This window comes from Kryptolebias marmoratus, linkage group LG11 (assembly GCF_001649575.2).
Source record: "Kryptolebias marmoratus isolate JLee-2015 linkage group LG11, ASM164957v2, whole genome shotgun sequence".
NCBI classification, from domain to species: domain Eukaryota; kingdom Metazoa; phylum Chordata; class Actinopteri; order Cyprinodontiformes; family Rivulidae; genus Kryptolebias; species Kryptolebias marmoratus.
Genome location: NC_051440.1, coordinates 19,230,672 through 19,254,458, shown reverse-complemented (window position 1 = coordinate 19,254,458; position 23,787 = coordinate 19,230,672). Strand labels below are relative to the sequence as shown.

General features: G+C 34.7%; 1 protein-coding gene across 2 annotated transcripts in view; it reads left to right on the top strand.

Moving 5' to 3' along the window:
- lrrc4ca (leucine rich repeat containing 4C, genome duplicate a) overlaps window positions 1-23,266 on the top strand; it is a 54,679-nt gene extending 31,413 nt beyond the window's left edge. Inside the window, exons 2-4 of one of the 2 annotated variants that reach the window (XM_017423069.3) lie at window positions 6,491-6,561; window positions 7,954-8,004; window positions 17,883-23,266. In XM_017423069.3, the coding sequence (XP_017278558.1) occupies window positions 17,932-19,866 (1,935 nt within the window). In that variant the 5' untranslated portion in view covers window positions 6,491-6,561; window positions 7,954-8,004; window positions 17,883-17,931 and the 3' untranslated portion in view covers window positions 19,867-23,266. The remainder of the gene's footprint in view (window positions 1-6,490; window positions 6,562-7,953; window positions 8,005-17,882) is intronic. The other variant, XM_017423066.3, reaches the window with a different exon arrangement.
- Window positions 23,267-23,787: the final 521 nt, after the last annotated feature.

The following is a 23,787-nucleotide window of genomic DNA, read 5'->3' as shown; positions in this document are numbered from 1 at the left end:
ACTGCACATAATAAAGCAAAAAGCTAAAATTACATTCAACTTTATGAATACAGCAAAACCTTTTTTTCACAGCAATGGCCTAAAACTGGTTGGTCAGAAGATGTATCGGCCTACCTCCCAAACAATGACATCAGTGGATATGAATACAATTCAAGTACAACAAATATACCATTTTGTCACTGTGATAATATAGATTCCATTTCTTTTCTCCAACATTCAGTTTAATTTGATTCAATTAGGTTCAGTTAAGCTTTATTTCTATATCACTTTTCAGTCATGAAAAAAATTCAAAGTGCTGCACAAAGACACACGTAGGATAAAAAGATGCAATCAAATTGGAGTCCAAGCAAATTTAAAAATATTATGTACACACGTATTAACACATGTGTTTATGCATATATGTATATATTGTTCACAGGTGAAAATAGAATGGAGCGGGAGAGGGATTGACTTATTAGGGCCTCATCCATACTAACGAAGGCATTGCTTTGATCTGTAGTAGTGAACATTCTCGATTTACTGATCTGTTTATGTTCCAAACCTCACCTATTTTCATGAGGTATGGCTCATGAAAGAAAGAATGAGATTCCGGATACAAGTGGCTAAAATGAGCTTTCTTCATAGGGTGGCGAGGCTCAGCTTCAAAGATGAGGTGAGGGGCGCTGTCATCCAGGATGAGCTCGGATTAGAGCCGTTGTTCCTCCAAATTGAAAGGAGTCAAATGAGGGGGTTCGGGCATCTGATCCCAAATCCTCCTGGAAGTTTTAAGACACCAGGGTAGATCCAGAACTCTATGGAGGGATTATATACCCTCTCTGGCCTGGGGATGCCTTGGAATCCTCCAGGAGGAGCTAGAGAGTGTTGTGGTGAAAAGGATGTCAAGGTTTCCCTCCTGTACCTGTTGCCCCTGTGACCTGACTACAGACAAGCAGAAGAAGATGTATGTACGTGTGTGTGTGTGTGTGTAATGCAGATTAAAAGTTCACAGTCAGTTTTTTTTATATTTAAAAGCTAATAGAATAATTCTTCAATCATAGTAAGTGAAAAAAGAAAATCTATTTTACTGGAAAAAGTATGTTACAGCAAGTATTGCTAGCTGCAATACCAACTGCTAAAAAGAACTTTGATCTAAAGAAAGTGAAATCATGTTGAAAATAGAGTCTCACACTGTATGAGTGTACTGACAAGTCAGTTCTAGCACCAAACAGAACACCATTTGAAGCCTGCTGTTTAATTTCTGAAGAAAAATCCAAATGAGTACAATGTGAAGAAAGAACAGAAGGGGGAAATTAATCTAATTTGTCAGTTTGCCACTTCAACTACTGCACTCATCTGTTTCTGGAAAAAAGACACACCCAGCGACTCAACATAATGTCCATCACACCAGGAAACAAAATGAAAAATGACAATATAGATTAAAAAATACCTTCTCCTTCTCTCTTTTTCCCCTCTGTGTCTCTCACTTTTTTCACTCACATATCACACTCATTTGCCCAAATGTTTCTAGATACCACTTTGCCTTGTCCTCTTAATTTGTATTCACTCACTCCAAGGTTTTATTTTTCAGCTGTTTCATTTTATTATTTGCCTATTCCCTTTACCTTGATCCTTTTCTTGTATTAGTTTTAAGATAAATTATGGCCTTGTTTTCTTCTACATTTTAATATTAATTAACTAGGACTGTAAAGTGCTGGTTATGGTTTTAAACCAAATAAATTGATTTGCATGATTTGCAATTACTAGGTTTACACAATGTGCTATGTGGTCTATATAACTTGAACATGTCGTATACTGTAATTTCTATCTATCTATCTATCTATCTATCTATCTATCTATCTATCTATCTATCTATCTATCTATCTATCTATCTATCTATCTATCTATCTATCTATCTATCTATCTATCTATCTATCTATCTATCTATCTATCTATCTATCTATCTATCTATCTATCTATCTATCTATAGATTTGTAATCAAAGATTGGCTTGAGTAAAACAAAAAGCCAAAGGACTGCATCTTCTATCCTTTCCACTCCCCATGTTGTTTTTGTTACTCTCTCTCTTTTTTCTCTCTCTGGTCCAATCTGTCAGCCTTTCATCCTTTAGAACATATCTCATCTCTCCCCTCCCTCTAGAAATCTCCTTGGACTCCAAAGGCTGATTCATTCAGGCACTTAATCAGACATATTAATTCCATATCTCCCCTGATTGCACTAATTTCACTCTGCAGTGATTTTTTTTTTCCTGCACCATCCTTTTGGAGCTGCAAAATTTTATGTTGCATTTCCTATCAAGGTCTCTGAAACCTTTTTTTTTAGCAAATTAAAATGTGTTGACTGCAATTGTACTGCAGGGGTAACATTCTGGGCTCAAAGCTGCAAGCTGCAGTCTGCACTGTATTGTGTTATGCTATTTCCTTCACCAATACAGTCATTTCAGTTCTACTGGACTTGTAGTTATGCATGTTTTGTATCATTCATAATGAATAGTGAAAATATATGTATTTTTTAAGTTAGTCTTGTTGTTAGTGACATTATTTATGAGCTGTATAAACATGAACACAGGCACTTGTGCATATACTGAAACAAAGAAAGTATGTTAGAAAGGCGTGTGAGCTCTCATACGGTCTATAACTAAAAACGACATAGCTGAGACACACAATAATTCAAATCTTACAGAAGTACCAATGTAGCTGCATTCTAATTCCTACAAAACCCATATCATGTAATTGAAAGAATTACAAAATTGCTGTCTTTGTTCCAGATAATTGTGTTCCATCTTAATGCCTACTTTACAGTCTGCTAATTTGTTTTTATCTCATCCCCATAATCTTACTTTTTTTCTTTTGCAAACTGAAGTACAGCTTGGAATTCATGTGTGTAATTAGCATTATGTCAAAGTAAAACCTTTTTGGAATTTTATTTCATTAAACAAAACAAACTAATTTTGTTATGTTCGAGACATTTCAGTTTTAAATATATAAAATAAATGTTTATATTAAATAATAGATACAAATCTATCTATCTATCTATCTATCTATCTATCTATCTATCTATCTATCTATCTATCTATCTATCTAGCTAGATAGCTAGATAGATAGATAGATAGATAGATAGATAGATAGATAGATAGATAGATAGATAGATAGATAGATAGAGGGTGTAGTTTTTCACCCTCGCTCAGTGGTTTGGTGAGAGCCTTCTACCAGACACACATAGATTTGCCATTAGATAATGACAAATGGCAGGCACAGCTAAGCTGATTTCAGCACTTACTGCTCCTTTGGGAGCCTGTACTCACCACACTGCAAACCACGCTGGGCAGCCTGACCAAAGATTCTAATTGAACGGGTGGCTGTTCACCCTATTGATTCAGCCTGACATGCATTTCTGGTCAGTTCCACAGGATGATGTAGTGTGACCAGCAGGTCAAAATATGCTGAGATCTGGAGCAGAAGACACTGACATTAGTCTTGATTTGTTGGACCAATACTCATTGTGAGAGGGACTTTTTCTGCATGAGTTCATGGAGGAAAAAGAGAAAAGAAAAACGTTTGAGAAGGTCATACCTTAAAGGCACAATTTAAGGTTTATCAGACTGAAACATGTGGCATATTGAATGTTTTCCTAAATAATTTACAGCATTTAATACAACATATAAGATGGCAATAAAATTGAAATAACTCCAACAGAAATAGTTTAAAGCCTTAATTTTTTTTTTTTTTTTCTAATTTTAACCACTTCAAGTGTATGTTTATAGTTATAGAGTCCACTAGGATTTTCAGACCTAAAGACTGTTTCTAATTATGGAATAGTTGAATTTGTTGGATCACCAACAACATTTATTCATTTGTTTTTTGTGACAATCCCAACATTTCCTGAAATTTTCATCAAAATATGTTCATTATTTTTTAATAAATCTTGCTAAAAGACAGACTTATGGATGGATGGACACCGCTGAAAACATTAAACTTTTGGTGGAGGTAAAAATAGTTAATTCATCGTGGTAGCAAACATGTCAAACTGCAACTCTTTCATGATACAAGTTAATAATATGTTCAGTCCAGGTTACTTTTCTGATGGAAAAGCACATCACTTTTCTTACAAAGTATAAATATTTGGGAAAAATAATATCAGGCCCTTTGAAAGCAGCACAAAAAAATCAATGCATGGTTGTAAATCCAATGGAATTGCACTTTATTTTAAATAATTTCTTAACTTAAACCTTTTGATCAGCAGGGGGCACTACTGAGCAATGAAAGGCTTAAAAAATATTATTTTTCACAGAAACTTGTGCACTTTAAAAACATCATTTGGCCATCACTACCTGTCTTTCCTAAATGTGACTGAAACTTGTACTCAACTGTTGTGTAAATTGATATTTTTTGTTGTGGTATTTGTTTGTTTTTAGGTGAATTGTGTTTAGACAAACTATTTTAAAAAAATAACAGATTTGGGTTTTTTTTTTAATGTTTGGGTAGGATTTTTTTCGAAATTAGAAGTAACATAGATCTTTCCGAGCCGTTCTAAAACACAGACTTGAGATGTACATTGAAAAAATGCAACAATGTATTGTTTCGGAGGAAGATCAGAGAGCTAAGAGGATGCTTTGTTTGTGCCTGCATGTTAGTGTGTGTGTGTGTTTGGAGGGGAGGGAGAAGAGCGTTACAATATTGATGGTGTTGATAATAACAGCAATGATAATGATTACAACAACAAAGTCTATATCCATCATTTCTATCATCTACTTTGTAGTGATAATTTGTCATTCTAGGGGAGTTTCAAACCAGACAGCTGTGAAGTGTTCTTCCTCAACGTACTGCACTGCATGTTGTTTTACAAAATAATAAAATTAAGAATAATCAATATTTAAATAAAACAAACAAACAAACAAAATAACCTCTTGATTTCATGGGTGCATTAGCCATCCTGTCTCAGCTTATAGCTTTACCTCAACACTTTTTATTTGTTGGTGACAGACTGAACCAAAAGCTGACAAATCTGGTTTATAGGATACTGTGATTTTTTAAATGTGATACAAAAAATATATAATTGAAATTTTTAAAAAAATTGAACATTTTTTTCTCAATCCTCTACATCAGCAGACAATCTTGAATAATTCAGTTTTCGAGTTCTTGGTTCACCCATAGATCTAGGTAACATTTTGTAAATTCAGTATCCTGTGACTGCCTTTAATTACTTCAGATTTGGTAAACAAACAAAAAAAAAAACAACACAAAAAAAGATTTCTCAAAGCCAGAATTTAGCCAAAACACATAATTCCGAAACTTGAAAATTAACTCACATTTTCAAGCAATAAAATTAAAAATGTCAGTATAAGGGGTCAAATGTCAAACCTGCTCGGAGGGGGATAAGAGCTGTCAGTTTTTGTGGCAGATGCTGAAATCTTCCAGGCAATAATCTGTCTCCATATGTCACACTTCTTCATTGTCATTCAGAGATTATTGAAAACACAGCAGTGAGTAACTCTCTTGCGCAGAGTGACATTTCCCCTCATTTGGATGAACTCAAGTCCTCTTGTATATTTTGAGTCAATCCCACCTACACCATTCTGCTGCTAGAAATACTCAGCAGACTAGTAATTTTGTGTCTGAAAAACAGTTCCCAAGAAATGCATTTTCCATTTCTGTTTGAATAACATTTTCCCAGTAACCTTTGAAAGTTTTGAATATGTTTTGGCTCAAGATCATTACATTTAAACCTTGGCTCTTGTGCTTTATTCTGTTCTTTTTTTTATCATCAGATGCATATAAGGTAGATCTCTGCAGTGTTTACAGCCATTTGTTTAGAGTCGTTAAGTTTTAATGCAACACTATGTGAAAACAATACTTAATAGTAATGCTTCACAAATAAAATAAATCCTTAAAAAGAGGTTAGGGGAATGACAGGTCCACACATTTATATATTACAATCGATCAAACACACACTTCTTTATACTCAAAATTGCTGCACTGCACTAATGGATGCCATGCAAGATGGGAACCTTTATCTCCATTTGCTCTTGTTCTCCATAATTTATTCAGCATGGTTTTTCCTCTGTGACTGTGTCTGTGTATTCAGGTTATGTGTTTGCATGTCTGTGTGTGTGTGTTTGTGAGGTTTTATGGATTTGACTGTCGCCTTGTCCCTGAGGAATGAGCTCTTCTGAAATACGGAAGCTTACGGTATACTCTCACTTCTTTGATGGAAATTTTAAAACGCAGCATAATATCAGCATCTGTAAGGGAAGTAATTTAAAACAAAATGTACAAGATGGCTCACAGATTAATTAGAGAAAGAAAGGAACTTTGAATTTGATGTACAATACTGTAGAAGTTCAAAATATTGCAATCTTGATGGTTGTACAGATGTGTTGTGATTTTTCTCAAACTGTTTATAATATGTGGCGTATTTCATGTAACCAATAATAGGAAGTATCGACCTACTGTAAAAATGTAATAAGTTTTACAATTTCCTTCTTGTATTTGCAGGACCAGCATATTGGATTGGAAGTTACCATGAGATTGACCAGAACTCGTTGGAACTGTAATTGAACTGGCAGGTAAGAAAAGGGATGATATAAAACTGACCTGTCCACTTTAATCTTTATTTCATTTTTACTTTCTTTCTGTCCTTTTTTATTTTATTTATTTTTTTGATAAGCAGGTTTAATCTTAAAGAAGATTAAAGGAAACAAACAGATGAGCAAGTTCATGCAACTTGGCGTTAACTTTGTAATTTTAGACGTTTTAGGAAGTTGTATTCTCCAAATAATCTATTTTTCATTGTTCAGTGTGGATGATCTTCAAACATGACAAAAAGGTTTTTCTGTTAAAATTAATAACTGAATCATACCTATCATCACCACAGCTAAGTACTGCTGCTGGTCCAACTCCTAAACTGTTGGATTCAGCACACTCCACAGGTGACTAATTCATCTTTTCCGTGTGCTGGGATTACCATCCACATACTGTGATCATGAAAATGATTTTGTGAGGGAAGTGTAAGAAGAGCTGAATTAATCAACAAGCAAAACAACCTCATTTACCTTTTATTATTATTTTTTTATATATTATTGCATGACCTAGTCACCGAATAGTCATTACTAAGATGTTATTTACTTTACTATGGCAATAAAGGCTAAACCAAACAACAGCACATATTTTAGTAAAAGAGAAGGCAGGCCAATTAAATTAGCTTTTGAAAAATAAATTATATACTTTAACTTCATAAGTAAAACACTACATTTCCATAGGAGAAAAATATTTGCTTTCTTTGTAGATACTTTACAAGCATTGTTCATTTCTTTTTATTAGTTTAATCTATAAAGTCTGGATAATTAGTGGAGCTATTTAGAGCACTCTTGAATTTATTTGACAGGCTGTTTGGAGCAATAATTATCTATGAATTTTAGGGTTATTATAATGGAACATGGTGCACTGGGTCTTTTAAAATAACCTCACTTTCTGAGCCTGCTTTACGATCATCTGAGCTATCATTGAACTTAATGACTCCCACAAGATAGCTAACCATACTATTGCACATCCATTACCATGATTACCAGGTTACAATTGTTTTTGTGGGTCAGCAGTCTTTTAGCTTAAGGAGCAACAAATATTCATCTACTTTATATATAAAGTTGATTTAGACTTGTTGTATTGCAGTGGTGTAAATTAACCTTTTTATAAAATTATTATCAACATGACTGGATCTGTTTTAAAGAAAAAATTTTTATGCAAAATTGTGTCCAGTACATTTTTAGAAAGTCAGGTTCTTATTTATGGTAGAAATCAGTAAGTGTAGTTTTTACTGCATTTGTAGAGCCAGAGAGAAATCCTGACAGACAAGACAGCTTGTTTGCTTTTATTTATCCCAGGCAAAAATAAATATATAATAAAAAAAATAATAAAAAAAGGCTTGCAAAATCATAGATATTTGTGCAAATGTTTTACAGCCACTTCACCTGAAATAGCATCTGACTGCAAAAAACGATCCATCTATATCAGTAAGTACTTCTTTTGCTGGGAGCATATATTCAGTGCACCTCTTTTTCTCACCTTGAGCTCCACAGCAAGTGTACGTATGTCTTTTGACCACTGTAATGTGGAATCTACCTGCTCAAAAAGTATAAATTATTTGTGAAGCTCCCAGAAGATCGCAGGTTCACCACTTGTGTGAGGCCTGTCTGGGTCATGTTTGCATGTTCTCCTCGTGCATAGATGGGTTTTGTCCAGGCACTCCTATTTCAATACACAAACCAACAACATGCATATCAGATCGATTGGTACCTCTAAATTGTCACTATGTGTGAGTGCAGTCCAGGGTGCACCCCGCCTCTCAACCAATGGCCGCTGGACATAGGCACCATCTCCCTATGAGGAAAAGCAGGTAAATAAAATTAATGGATAGATGGATATTAAGGAACTTCTAATGTCATCACTTTAAAGAAGCTTTCAATTTAGGTTAATGATTCTAATCATTGAGCTCCAGCATAGGCTATTAAACTCTTGCAGATGCAGCAGATTGGTTACTTTTATTATGAAGCAGACAAAATTTATTAAGCCCACCAGATTTGGCTTTAAAAAGTCAACATAAAGTAGCATTTTTTGTTTGTTTCTAAACTGTTGCATCTATTGTCACTGCCAAAGTAAATTGCGGTAAAGTTTTTAGCAGCCAGTGAAGTTGCAGATCAAGTATCGGGCGTTTGGCCCCTTTGAAACTCTGTTGGTTCCTATGTGATTCTTTAAAAGTTCAAACACAAAAGTTATGTCTGTCAGACCTTTTTTAAAGCTAAATGGCATTCAGCTTATTTGATATGACTTGCATAAATAGTTGCTTTTGTGATTCACTTACTTCAAAGCTTCTTTCATGTGGTATTTTGTTGAATTTTCTCCACCCTTTCTATTCATCCCATTGGGACTGGAGATAGAATGCCTTAATGGAATGATATTGAAATAGTGCTTTGGACTCAGTTGGCATGTTTTCATCTTCTTTTAAATGTTTTTCCTCTTTTAAAAGACAGCTTGTAACTTAGGTTGTAACAGCTTGTAACTTAGTAGTTCATATATGTGTGTATCAATGTGTGTGTTATTGAATGTAAAGTGTTTTAATTATGGAGCAAATGCAGATTTACCACATGCGTCCTCACAGCACCACTAAGAATCTGACTGGTGTCATTTAATTACAAAACAACATGATAAAATAAAACAAACAGAAGAAAAGTGTACAGATCTTATGACTAAGCTAACATTTGCCTCTTTTGTTTCTATATAAACTAATACTGTTTTCACAGTTTTATGTTTTCATTATCAGATTTTAAGTCTGAGTTTGAATGGTGATTTTAGTCACTGACAAATTTACTATGGTGTGTGTATAAACAGATTCAGGAAAATACCATCTCTTTTTTTGAATTGAGAAAGCTCCTCGAATGACAAGCAAAACATCTTAAGAGGTCCCTGTACTCTTACTGCTCATAATAAAATATGCTTTATTCACATTTTATTTGTCCTCATAAACATTTTTGTCCTTTTCTTTTTTTTTTATTATTTGGATGTTAATACCACCCTTCTCATACAAACATTATAACAAATTGTTTCCAAAATACATATAAATGCAAGCCAAACTGAGAATATAATGTATAAATAAGTCAGTAAAACATCTTATAATTGTGCAGTTAAAGCTATGAAAAATGAAAAGGTCATTAAAAGAATGTCATATTTTACTGAGAATACAAATAGAGGCACAATGTTTGTCTACACTGTTTTCTGCTCTTTTAACACATATACTCACTTCTGTTAGGCTGTATTATTTGGTTTGGTTTTACCAATTGTCCAGAATCTGTTATTAGATTGTATAATAAAAATGCAAAGGAATAATATGTGAAAAAAAATATTTTTAAGACCTTTCAATTTATTAACACAGTTTGTACTTAATATAATATATTATAGCACAGTGGCTTGTTTGTTTATTATTTTAAATTACTGAGTTTCTTGTCTCCCTCTTATCTATTTTTTTTTCTCAAGCAATGCTCAATACTCTCATGGAGACCACGCTGTCTGGCTTTCTGAGTTCACAGCCTCCAATTGACCTCAGCAGGCTCAGAAAGCCTTAAAGTGATGCATGCTAACCTTGACCCCAAGTAGACACTGGAGTGACAGCAGTTCTACAAAGAGGCTCCTTACCCTGACATCCTGGAAGAGTAGTTAGCAGCCATTATCTGCTCACAACCTTCTAAGATGTTCACAGGGTGAAGACTGATTTTATCAGTAGCTCTTGTCAGCCACTAGCCTTCGCTGCCAACATGCTGTTTACTGTGAAACAAGGCAAATGTCATGTACACAGCTTAGGAGAATTTGTGCATGCCAAAAGCACACACTTTAGACACACATATAGAACTGCAACAGAAAAAAAACAGACACTTTTGTTAATTTTTGCTTTTACCTTGACATTTTCAACACATTGTCTAAAAAACTAAAATTGTCTAAAATGTCATTTTATTCATAAATGGAAATTTACACATACATCGTGCACACTTTGGATACTGACAAGGTCCTGTTATCTATGTCAAAAGTTCCAGATTTGTTTGTCTGATTTGTTTGCAAAAAAATTTTATTTTTACTTGAATATTTAAGTTCCTGTATGTTCTAATACAGATATCTGATTTCCTTGCAGTTAATCAAAGCCAAAAACTTAAAATCAACTCACTGTTTGGCCCTGTGGACCAAAAGGGCCAAGTGAAATTCTTATTTTTGAGAAAACCGTGTCACTCCAGGGGTCCTTCTTTGATTGAGGGGATTTCCAGTTGCTGTACTCCTGTGTCAAATTGTTTTAAAGCTGCATGGCAAGCATAATGCCCTGAAGTAATGATACATTATCCTTGTTATACTTTAGTGACACACCACTCTCTTTGGCAGATATCATATTGACTCACTAAAGCATCATCACCACTAATGGCCTCCTTCAAAAATAGGAAAAAGATGCGTCACAGTAAACAGTGAGAAATTGTATGTTTGCGTAAAAAAAATGACTAAACAAACATGTAGCAATGACACTAAACCTCCAAGAAGGAATGGCTGCACTGTAGCTTGCTTTTGTCATATTTGGTTGTGTTGGGCTGCATAATACTGTAGGACAACACAGCCAAGCTGGCTTCCTGTGAGTTAGATGGAAAGTAAATGCAAATCAAATCAAAATATAGCAAATGTAAAACAAAATGTATAGTAAGGGTGTAAAAGTGGCAAAAGCTTTATCAGTGAAGGAAAAGAATAGCAAATCATAATAATTTAAATTTAGCATCAAATTTCATTTTATGAATTAATATTAATATGTAAAAATTTTATTTTAATGGTCATCAACACTTATTGTTTTCATAAACATTGTTAGAGGGCACTCTTTAAATAAATTAGTGTCTCATTCGGCGTTAACCAAAAGGCTTCTCAAAACTTCTCATTAATTTGTGATTCTTTGTATGTGGCTTGTACATTCAACCCCACTTTACAGTCACTTGTGTTCAGTCTGCCCCTACACGCCTCACTGGTTTTCGCTGGCTGCAGATGATGAGGGCAGCAGCTTTCAAGGCATGTGTCTGACAAGACAAGAAGAAGAACAAACAAATCTGTTCAGGGAAGCAAGTTAACTTAAGTGTAAAGATCATAACAGGGTTGTTATAGTGTCTGAAATTCAAGTGCTATTTTAGGAACCCAGGCCTATGACAAAGAGTATTTGCTGGTACGTATACAGCTCATTACAGAAGATTATTGTATATGTTTGTGTATTTAAAATGATTATTTTTCTTGTTTTATTTATTGCAAATTACTTTTTAAAATTAAAAGTGTCTGTTAGTCTTAAAAAGCAAACAAAACGCTTTCAACTTTGCCATACAAAATTCCAGATCCAGATTGACTGTTTGAGGCAATTAACACAAACTGGTAAAACAACCCCTGAAGCACAGAATCCTGGATGTGTGCTTTGGATTTGATTTTAAGTCAAGTTAGTGCGTTAGTATAAATCAGAACAAGAGTAAAACACACATGTAATTCAGATGAGGCTAGAATCATTGATTTTAGTTGGGAAGGAAAAAGAAAAAGAGGAAAAATACAAGTGGTACTTTTAATGTAGGACTTTTGTTTTCATTAATGTTAAGGTTCTTGTGGCTGGAATGGATAGGGGTAGAAACGTGAACTCCAATGTGAGACAGGAGAGGTTAGAGGCATACCAGTGAACGTTGAACAAGATTCTGATAATAAAACAGAAGGTGCTGAACAAACAGGATGATCTCTATACTGTAACAAAAGCACAGCATGACAAAAATTGGATAGAAACTTTACAAACTCAGAACTTATGGACAAAGGTAATCAACCAACAGAAATGTTTATAGGAGTCAGTACTACAAAACACAACTTGAAGCAATTTACACTGGATAAAAAAAACAAAAACTTTTTTTTTTCCACACAACTTACAACAGACACATAGCAATGCCTAATACCGACTCAAAGATGTTACATCATGTTTTTGTACCTTCTAAAAAAGCTGAGTAATGTTAGTGTTGATAAAACTACTGCTCAAAATAACAATCCATCCATATAATTGCTACAATTCACTGTCCTAATTTAATTATTTAAAGTGTACATTTTATCTTCACTCTGTTCAGTAAGGCTGCAAAGATGGAAAAGAGAAGGTCAGTGATGGATGTGGTGGGTATTCCTCCCACCCTGGAATCCTGAAAGGTTTCTGGTTTATATTTGGAGCTGTTGCAAGATTGCTGGCATTATCCAGACGTGACCTGATTTGATTTATATCTCATTAATCTCCCGCTCTCTCTTTCTTTCCTTCTCTCTGCCAAACTTGTCGACCTTCCTCTGTCACAAATGTCTCATGCTTCACAATCTCTCGCCATCCTTTTCCAGAATGCACTGTGAGAGATGAAGCTTCTGCCACTCACTCCTTACTGAAAAGTTCATAATCAGCAAGCACTCATGCATTAATTCAGTCAACACAGAGTCAAGTGAGTCCACTCCAACTTTGGCCACCTTTTGAATGAAAATCTGAATTTGTTTGTGCAAACAGAAGGCTGAGAACGCTTGTTCACCATAGGGAAGAGAAAAAAAAATCCCTCGTGTTTTATGTCAACCAGTGGTTTCACCTGATGATTTTTAAGTTCTTGAGGACACAATCTCTTTACTGCTGCTAAATAATTTACCAATTTCTGACTGATTTATATTGCAAAAATAGGATACAGACTCCAGAATTAAAGCTTTCAGAAGGACTGAGACTACAGAATGAGCTAGAAGAAACTGCTGTGCGCTACAAGAACTCAAAATAGAACTGAACACCATTAGTCAGAGAGATGTTGCATTTGTGTATACGTATTGATTTGTTGTGTCATTTAAAAGATGAATCTTGAGTGACTTTGGCCTTCCTGTTGGTTACATTATAGTTGTGGTGTCAGCTTCCTAGGAAGAGTTTCTTCAGGATAAACTAAAAACGGGTAGACTAACGTAACATCACACTTAGCAAAGTTAACATGGTAGCACTATACACTTTATAGCATTTTACAAAGGTGAAAGAAAACAAGTACGTAAACAAAGATTTTTTATTACATCATGTTATTTTGCTTCTCTAATTTGTCTTTTAAAAAGTGTATACATAAATCATCAATGTTTTTGGTAAATTAAGCCGTTATGTTTGATTATGTGACTGTTCAAGCAAATTTTATTTAAATTTTTTAATTAGTCATTTAAATTGAATGATTTATTTTTTTGTTTAAGTATGTTTAGCAAATAGGAATATAATAGTTTGAGTCCTTATCCTGGTTTTTGTTTTGTTCTGTATTGATCTTTGTTTAGATTTATTGTGTTTTGACAGTTTTGGTTGTTTTGGCTGTTCAGTTGAGTTATATTCTCTTCTTATGGTTGTACCACTGGACGTCCTTCATAGTCCTTGTTTCCAACTACTTTCATACTGCTTGTATTTCATTAGTAATCAGCACAGTTTTGTCAGTCAGTAATCCCTGTTTCCAATTCATACACCCTTTTTTACAGCTTGTAGGATCATCTGATGACCTGCATGCCTCTTGGTGTTTGTTCTTGAAAGAACTGCTGAGTTCTTGAAAACTACCTCCTTTATTTCGGTCCTGCTAGAACTTACCATCAACTTCATGTGACGCAAAATGCTTTTTTTAAACTCTTTAGAGAAATTGTTTTTTTGACAAGGCTACAGACCTCTGAAATGAATGTTTATTGTGTGATTATAACCAGACTGAAGACCTGAGAGGTGTAAATTAAAGCTGTCCGTAGCATTAGGGCATTACAGTATTCAAGTGAAGAACAATAATAGCGTGGTGGATGATTGCTTAACTTTTGATCAGTTAATCAGTGGTTTGATCTTGTGAGTGCTGAAGTGCTCAATTAAAGCGTGTATCATTGAAGTCTTTGTGAACAACTTCTAAGGGCTACCTATTGCCCTCTATACTTGTTGGTGTGCAATTGTAAAGAAATGGTGCTGCAGAAATAAACTGTTCTATAAGAAGTTGTGTGAGTGGGTAAAAAATTACAATATAAAACCCTTTTAAAAGTTTGAAAAAATTATATGTACGTGTGGACCCTTCACCACTCCACAAAGATTGAATGATCTAACAATACTGGGTCAATTGGTTTATCATTTAAACCATAATATTGGTAGTAATGGTCGCTGTGGTTTTATTAATTGTTTAATTCATTTACTGGCTTTCACTTAACATGTAAATCCAGATTTATTCTGTATGTTTAGCTCTAGTGTTGAAGTTTTCCCTTTAATAAAGCTGGAAAATAATTCACCAATGTTGCAGATCTTGCTCTTTCATTGTCTGCCCCTTCTGTTCATCTGAGCCATTCTTTAGTTCTTCTCCACAGACAAAGAGACAGCTAGCAGTTTTTAATCTTTTACAAAAGTTGGACAAAATGCATTATTTTCCCTAATCTCATTCTTTGATCTTTTTTCATCTAATTCCATCCCTGCACAGTGTAAATCCAGTTTGGCTGCTTCCGTTGTCAGTGTGCTGACATATTGTTTTGTTTTGTAAATCAACTTCGTATTTTCTTCTGCCGTAATTTGGATGCAGTTCTGCTGATTCACTGTTTATTCCTTGTTTGAAGTTTGATCTATTGAAAAGAGGGATGTGTAAATAAAAAAATGAGATACAGAAGTTGAGAGAGAGTTCTTTACAAACACGAACTGCAGTATTTTTAGTCGGTCATTTTATTGCTCATATTTCATCTTGAAAGAGTATGTGTACCATAAATATTCACTTTTTGACATTTTGTACGTAGTTGTGACATGAGAAATTCAAAAAAGCAAAGTAAATCATAGTCACTTGGTAAGTGTGATTTCTAAAAAAAATAATAAACTTATACTGGAACGCGATTCTCAGCTTAGTGTGTGATCTCTGTCACATTTTACTTGCTACTATGTAAAAACACATTTTTTCTTTACCCAGAGATTTGGCTGCTTTGAGTTTTGCAATTGAAGAATTAATGGAGTTAGCAATCAACCAATTAATCAGCAGTTACAGTAATAGCCTGTTCTTTCACAAGTGAACAAAACTTTCTGTTGCATTTTTTACTGACTATTAAACACTCTGTACAGAAGCAGCAGAATCTCTGCTACTGGAATGTAATTTGAATGATAGTCTTCGCTATCATTTTTTGTTTAGAATGTCATACACTATTAAGTAATTGTTAAGTCTGTAACTTATACATGTCAGTGATAGTTGGCCAACAGAACACAAAAATGCTTGTTTGCAAAAACCTTAATTAAATGAGTGTATTGCTTTATTTCCTTTCCTAACACTACAGTAGGTCAAAATCTATCACCAACATTTCACTGGATGTTGTAACTCCACCTCTGTGGTTTGTAGTATGATCCCCCCCCCACACACACACACACACCCTCATGGTCATGCTGATTTTTTAAAATTTGCTCTAGTTTTCTCCCACACTCAAAATCATTCAAGTCATGTACCTTAGACACACTTTAAATGTTTATCTATTCTGTTTAACACCTATTTAACCGTGTTAGCTTCTGACCCTTTTTAGTGTTGTCCTGTCTTTTACAAGTTTATAGAAAAACATAAAATTTTGGTTGAAGTTAACATAGACATAGATTTGATCTGCCTGAGTCCAGAAAGCAGAGATTTTCATAAAAACAGGCCCCAATGGAAAAAAAGAATATCTCTCTTGTCACAAACTGTGACAAGGGAACAGTTACCAGGGTGAGGTCTATGTATCTCAATGGTTAGTATAGTCTAAACACCATGTCAATAACTCAAGGCCATTTAAAGCCTTAAAGGTGATAAAAATATTTTAAATCAATACAGATTCTAACTGGAGATCTAGTGTAAAGAGGCACAATTGGAGAAAAATAAATAGCTTTAGTCACAGTAATGAGTCCCTCTGCAATGTTTAAAGGGCAAAACAAGCATAAAATAAGAAATCTGAAAATTTGAAAAACAAAAGAAATGGACTTCTATTCTGTAGAGACATTTTATCAATTAAAAACTGAAGAGTTTGGGTATTGAAGCTAAAATATGAGAAAAATACCATATATCACGCACATGCTTTTTTAAAAAAAAACTATTGATTTCACAAATCTGTTTTGTGGCCATCCTACTGGACCAGAATATGCCCCATTCATTTATCTTCGTAATTAAATATAGTAGATTCAGAAACAAATAACTGTAAAATGTACATATTTTAAGATATTAAGATTCTCATATAGGACCAAATACAATATTAAAAGAGATGTATAAATTTTAATGAAAGACAGTGAGGAATTACCATTCATTTACCACTCATGTTTAAAAAAAAAAGCTATGCATTTTTAACTTTTTTCACTGAGCTAATATAAGAGAATAAATACTTAAGTAACGGAGGACTACAGCACAAAGCATGAATTCTTAATCCAGTAGATTCAGAAGATAATATGTCTGATTGTAGAAAGAGTATTTAAACTTTAATTATCTGATTTGCAACCCTCTTAACATGGAGTTTAAAGGTGAGACTATAATCAAAAATCCCTCGTCTTGTTTGTCACCAAAAGCAGTTGAGTTAAGTAGCTGCTTTTTTAACCAGCATTTACAAATAAACAATAACAATGGTGAGCATTAAAAAAGAAGATACTATATAATGAATAAGTTTAATTTATGAATCATTTAAACATGCATAAACATTACACCTAATAAGTAAATATGTTAAACATCTATGTTTCTAACACACTTTTTCAACTTCTGTCTCTCTTACACAGTGAGCCCTAATTATATAATTTTAGTTTGTTACTATTGTGTAGTCTATATATTATAAACAGTTGTTTTTTTTTTAAATCCCACATTGAATTTCGAGTTTGCTATCCCAGTCACATAGCCATTTTTGAAGAACTACAGTGCTGTATGTGTTGTAATCAGACATTTCTAGAAATTTCGACTTGATTAAGAGACTACTGAATGGCAAGGTGCCTCATAATTTATGTCCCAATCTTCTCAAATATAAATCACAGCACAGTAGTTGTAGCTGCTTGTCCTCTCTTCTTTCCTTTTCCTACAGAGATGCAACACAGATATCAGTATCTTTCTTGTGAAATTGTTTATATGACTAGGATTGAGATTGCAGGGACAGTACAACCAGAGGAAAAAAATATTAAAAGCAGTCCTTCATTGCTTTAATATTGTGTGAGGATGTATGTGTGTTATAAACATTTGCAAAAAGAGAGATTTGGTGATCTTTGAGAAACTTTTATTTATAATTTTGTCCTAACTACTATAAATAGTTATAGTAATCTCAAACATGCATTAGACTTGGACACTCAATAACTGTATTTAAGGAAGTTTTTCTCTTTTCTCTCATTTCTTTTCAGTGGGCCCAAAACCTCTTTGAAGAGTGGAAGACAAGTCAATGAATTATGAATGTTCAACAAGATGACCTCCTCTCAGCAGCAGCAGATGATGCGAGGTCCTAGGTGGAACCGGGCCTTGTCCGACCCCTTATTTGTACTGCTCCTTGCCTTGCAGCTGCTAGTGGTGGCAGGACTGGTGCGTGCTCAGACGTGTCCGTCTGTTTGTTCCTGTAGCAACCAGTTCAGTAAAGTCATCTGCACCCGCAGGGGCTTGCGAGAAGTACCTGATGGCATCTCTACCAACACGCGCTACCTGAATCTGCAAGAAAATCTCATTCAGGTTATTAAGGTGGACAGCTTCAAGCACCTAAGACATTTGGAAATTCTACAACTGAGCAAAAACCACATTCGCAAAATTGAGCTAGGAGCCTTCAATGGACTGGCCAGTCTCAATACCTTGGAGCTTTTTGATAATCGACTCACCACCATCCCAAACGGTGCATTTGAATACCTTTCCAAACTAAAAGAACTTTGGCTTAGGAATAACCCAATAGAGAGCATTCCATCTTATGCTTTCAACAGAGTTCCCTCATTACGAAGACTCGACCTTGGGGAGCTTAAACGACTCTCCTACATTTCAGAGGGAGCCTTTGAAGGACTCAGCAATCTACGCTACTTAAATTTGGGAATGTGCAATCTGAAGGAAATTCCCAATCTTACTCCTCTGGTAAAGCTTGATGAACTTGAGATGTCTGGAAACCAGTTATCTATTATTCGGCCTGGTTCATTTAAAGGGCTTATCCACTTGCAAAAATTATGGATGATGCATGCTCAGATCCAGACCATTGAAAGGAACTCATTTGATGACCTGCAGTCCCTCGTGGAGCTCAATTTAGCCCACAACAACCTTACCCTTTTGCCCCATGATCTTTTCACTCCTTTACATCACCTGGAGAGGGTGCACTTGCACCACAATCCATGGGATTGCAACTGTGACATCCTCTGGCTCAGCTGGTGGCTAAAGGAGATGGTACCAGCAAACACCAGCTGCTGTGCTCGCTGCAGTTCACCTTCAAACTTTAAAGGACGATACATTGGTGAGCTGGACCAGAATTACTTTCATTGTTATGCTCCTGTTATTGTGGAGCCTCCTGCAGACCTAAATGTGACAGAGGGAAGTGCTGCAGAGTTGAAATGCAGAGCCAGCTCTTTGACCTCAGTAAGCTGGATTACACCTAATGGTTCCATTATGACACATGGCGCATACAAGGTCAGAATTTCAGTCCTAAACGATGGTACATTAAATTTCACCAATGTTACCATGCAGGACACAGGCACATATACATGCATGGTCAGTAATTCTGCAGGTAATACAACAGCATCTGCCACACTTAATGTGTCTTCAACAGAGAACAGCAGTTTCAGCTACTTTACCACAGTGACAGTAGAGACAATAGAAACACCTCATAATGAAGGCTTCACCACCACTGTTCAACAAAAGGTTGGCCCCACACCCTCTGCTGGTACATGGGAGACTCTTTCACCCACCTTTACCACAACCACTACATTTCGAACCCCAATCTCCACCCGAGCAACAGAGAAGACCTACACAATCTCTGTGACAGAGGGCTCACTTAATGGCTTGGATGAGGTAATGAAGACAACCAAGATCATCATTGGCTGCTTTGTTGCAATCACACTTATGGCAGCTGTCATGCTGATAATCTTCTACAAGATGCGTAAGCAACACCACCAGCAGAACCACCACGCACCCACACGCACTATTGAGATTATTAATGTGGATGAGGACTGCGTCACTGGAGGCCCAGGAATGGAGGGTCACCTGACTCTGCCACCTCTTGAGCATGAGCACCTCAACCACTATAACACCTACAAGACTGCTTACAACCATGCCTCTACTATCAATTCCATACACAGCTCAGCGCACGAACCTTTGTTAATTCGGGCAACCTCAAAAGACAATGTGCAAGAGACCCAAATCTAACATTTTTGTGAGACATCAAAAAACTGTTGGCATTACATAGTGGCATTACTGAGAGGACAGTACTGACAAATACTCATGAGAACTGTAGCTCAAACAAGGAGGAAAAGACTTGAGATTTGCAAATCACTGGCTAGTGATGTTAACTCAAAAACTTTGGAAATTAGAATATGTCTACTGTTTCAAAAAGTGTCTTTACAAAACAGAAGTTATTTATTTAAGAAAAAAATATTGTGGTTTGATCAAGAAAAAAAATCTGCAATTATTTTTTATCAATCAATTCATCTTTTGTTTTCTTTTTCTCATGTCACAAGATTGGTTTACAAATATGGTTTCAAGTTCTTATAGAAGACTTCTGGTGAAGAAAAAGCAAATTATCTTTTTTTCTGAGGTTGTTCTTTCAGTATAACTGCAAAACTTGAATCAGAGAAAGTAAACTAATTTTCCCCCATGTAACATAAAAATTTAGAGCACATTAGGGATTTTCCCAGCTGTGGATGAAGTGATTGAAATCTTTTGTGACCATCTGGAACAAAGCTGAATTAAACACTTGACAGTATGAAAGTGTCAGTGATGAAATCTGATCATATTTCACTGTTTAATTATAACTGCCACATACATTAGGCACTCACTTTGCCATCAATTATCTGGGGATCTTGAAAAAAGGAAATAGGTTCTACTTTTGACTGCTGACGAAATGGACTATCCTCATTCCAAAAATTTTTTTTTAACTAAAATAAATTTCATTGACCTGTATGTTTTTCTATCACTATTGCATATGCTAAATATAATTTAATTTTGAATCTCAAGATTGTCTTGACTATAGGCCTTTATTTCTCAGAAGGATCCTCTTATTGTTATAACAAACATATTGACAATCCCACTAAGTATAATTGAAGTTCTGAAAGTCAAAACAGCATTATTAAATACTTTAGAAGCATCATTGTAATTGAACTAGGCAGGAGTTATGTCCGTGTTGATGAAAATCATTTTAAATCCTGGCAAATGTTCACTACCTTAAATTTGTTCCAAAGTATCCTGAACTCACATTTACTGTACCTTGTGGTGCTGTGTAATGTTGCATATTAAGATTATTGCTTAGACGCCAACTTTTTCATGCTGGGACCAGTTACCTCTTTCACAGTACTGCAGGATTGCTGTCAGAATCAGAGTGATGAACTGAAAAAAGCTTAAACCCTTTATACAGCTGTCTGAGCACATTACTTGTCATTTGTGTGCCACTTTTGCACATGGGGATGTTTGGCAGCCCCAGATTCACACCCTGCCCCTGCAAGCCATAGGACTTGGCCCTGAGTGGCAAGGCTTATGCTACAAGAGGTTTTACAGTCAGACAGAATGTGAGGGATCAGACATCAACCAGATGTTTGAGTTGCACCTGTCTCTCTCCCTCTCTCTTAGCAACAACACAATTTACATTTTAATTGATATGCCCATGGGCTTTGGATGGACTAAGTTCTGCAGGTGCCCATATCCTAGAAACCATTTTAGAGTCCCCACTGTGAAAAATGGTGCCAGACATCATAAATGTAGTGGTTAGGCAGACATTTGGCAGATGGTCTTAGGTTTTCTTTTAGCAAGTGAGTACTGTTTCTGCTCAACAGTAAAATATCTATTACAGTCATGCCACTGCCATGCTTCTTTGAAATTACACCAGAGTATCATAACTGCAGATTTGCAGCATATTCCATGAACATGAAATATGTTATCTTACATTCAAACACATTTGAGATTGAGAGTTTGAGACAGTATTCCTCTTAAAGTAATAAAGATGACTGAAAAAGAAACAAATTATTTCTTTCATTTCAGAGTATTGCTAATTACTGATAATTTAATTGGTACCATTTTTGTTTTTTTTTAAACAAAGTTATCCACAAATTTATAAAATAAAAAAGAAATGGAAAGGAACGATCAAGTTAAGTTCAGTAAGTCTATGTGCATGCCTTGTTTCAGTCACATATTTTGCTGAAAATGCAAAATCATTTAGTTTGTTTCTCTCCTAAAACTGTTAAATTTAAAAGCTGTAATATCTGCAGGTCTATGCAAAAATTCCTATGATCTAGTTTTGTCAAAACTCTAAATTGTGCATTTACTTTACAAATAAAATATCCATAAGTAAACATTAAGTTAGCATAAATTCAATCTCACTAACTGAAGAATAAAAACACATTAATATCATGTCCACCTGAGCACATGTAATATGTTCAATGGTACATTTAAAACTGATTTAAAACAGGTGGAATCACATAATTGTATCATCAATTAAGGAAGCAGAATATAATATCAGAACCTACACTGGCATTTTTTTGTTTACAAAATTAAACAGGGTACATAAAATCAAAAATGCAATTTGCTAAGACCTAGCAATAACTGGTGTACTTTGTGTGGCAAAACAAACATTTATTCAGATTAACCTGAGACTAGTCAGTGACTATGACATCTTGTGTACATGCATATCAGATAAAATATCCTCATACTCTTCTCTCTAAACAGGACAATAATAAAGATTCCTTTTAAAGATGCTCTGCCAGATACAAAAGTCTGAGAATTTGAGTCGAATCTATGAATAGGAGTTCTAATACCATTTCAGACAGAAAAGCAGGTGGCTGTTTTATGTTCATCATGGAGACCAACAATGTGGTGTGTTTCTGCTATGTAAATCAGTGAAACAAAGGACTTCAGTCATTTAGTTTGAATATTCAGCACATAACACATGTGGGGATTACTGCTTTAAATAAGGTTCAACATGATCCCAGACTGACTAAAACAATGGATAAATAATGGATTACCTCAAATCAAACATACTTTTTCCACCACTTGGACTTCTGTCATTTCTGTTACTTCTGTGGGGTGTGACACATTTGTAAACCATAGGTTGGCCTGTGTGTGAGTCATTTTTCCAGATTTAAGTCCTTGTTGTGCAACATGGTTCAAGGTTTTACTCAGTTTTACATTAAAGACTGTAACCATCTTCTCTTTTTAAATTTAAATAGACAAAAAGAATATAAAATTTTCATTGTTAAATTTGTTGCATTTTAATTAAGCTGTCTCATGTGTGTAAGATATTTAAATATTTTCTAGCCAGTATTCTTTTTTTTCCATATAATTTTTTTTTTCTGAGAGGGAATGCTGTTCTAGTGGTAGTTTACTATAAAATACATTTTGAAAATAAAATGAAAAACAAATACTTTTTTTAATTTTTGATTTTCCATGTGCCAACAACCTGTTCAAAAAGTGAAAATAGAGAAACATACTGTAACAGAATAAGAGATTGATTTTCATGTAAGCATTCTTTCATGACCTTTAAAAAATATGAAGATTGATTATAGAGACAAGAATTTGTAGTTCATACACAAAATATGGTAAATAAACTATTGTTGTTTTTTTTCTATTGTCTGATTTTTGTCTCAACCTTTACAACACAGTCTTACAGAAAAGAAAGCTTTAATACAGCACTGGTTTTATTCTCAGTTCACTTATTTTCCAATTCTTTTTTATCTGCAGTAACAATATTGGCAGGGATTTGTTGGAGGGATTTATTAAAAGGCATAAACACAAAGATCTCTCAGGCCAAAATAACTCCATGCAAAAACTACATGTACCAACATATAATCCACAATATGTTCACAACTGTATTTGTTTTATTTTTTTTTTATTTACAAACAAATGTGTCCACATGCATTCTAATCATGGACCTCATACAAATAATTTCACATTGTTTCTTTGTTGAGCATGTGCATTCATTTAATCCTTTTTTAAGAAACAGCAGGGACAGACTTTAACGTTTTGACACACTGTTTAATCAGTAAAACAATAACATTTTCATGTTTAAGTCAGATCAACAATACTAAAGAGTAGTATCTGATGTCTTTGGATAATCACTGAGTATATATAATAACATTTCTT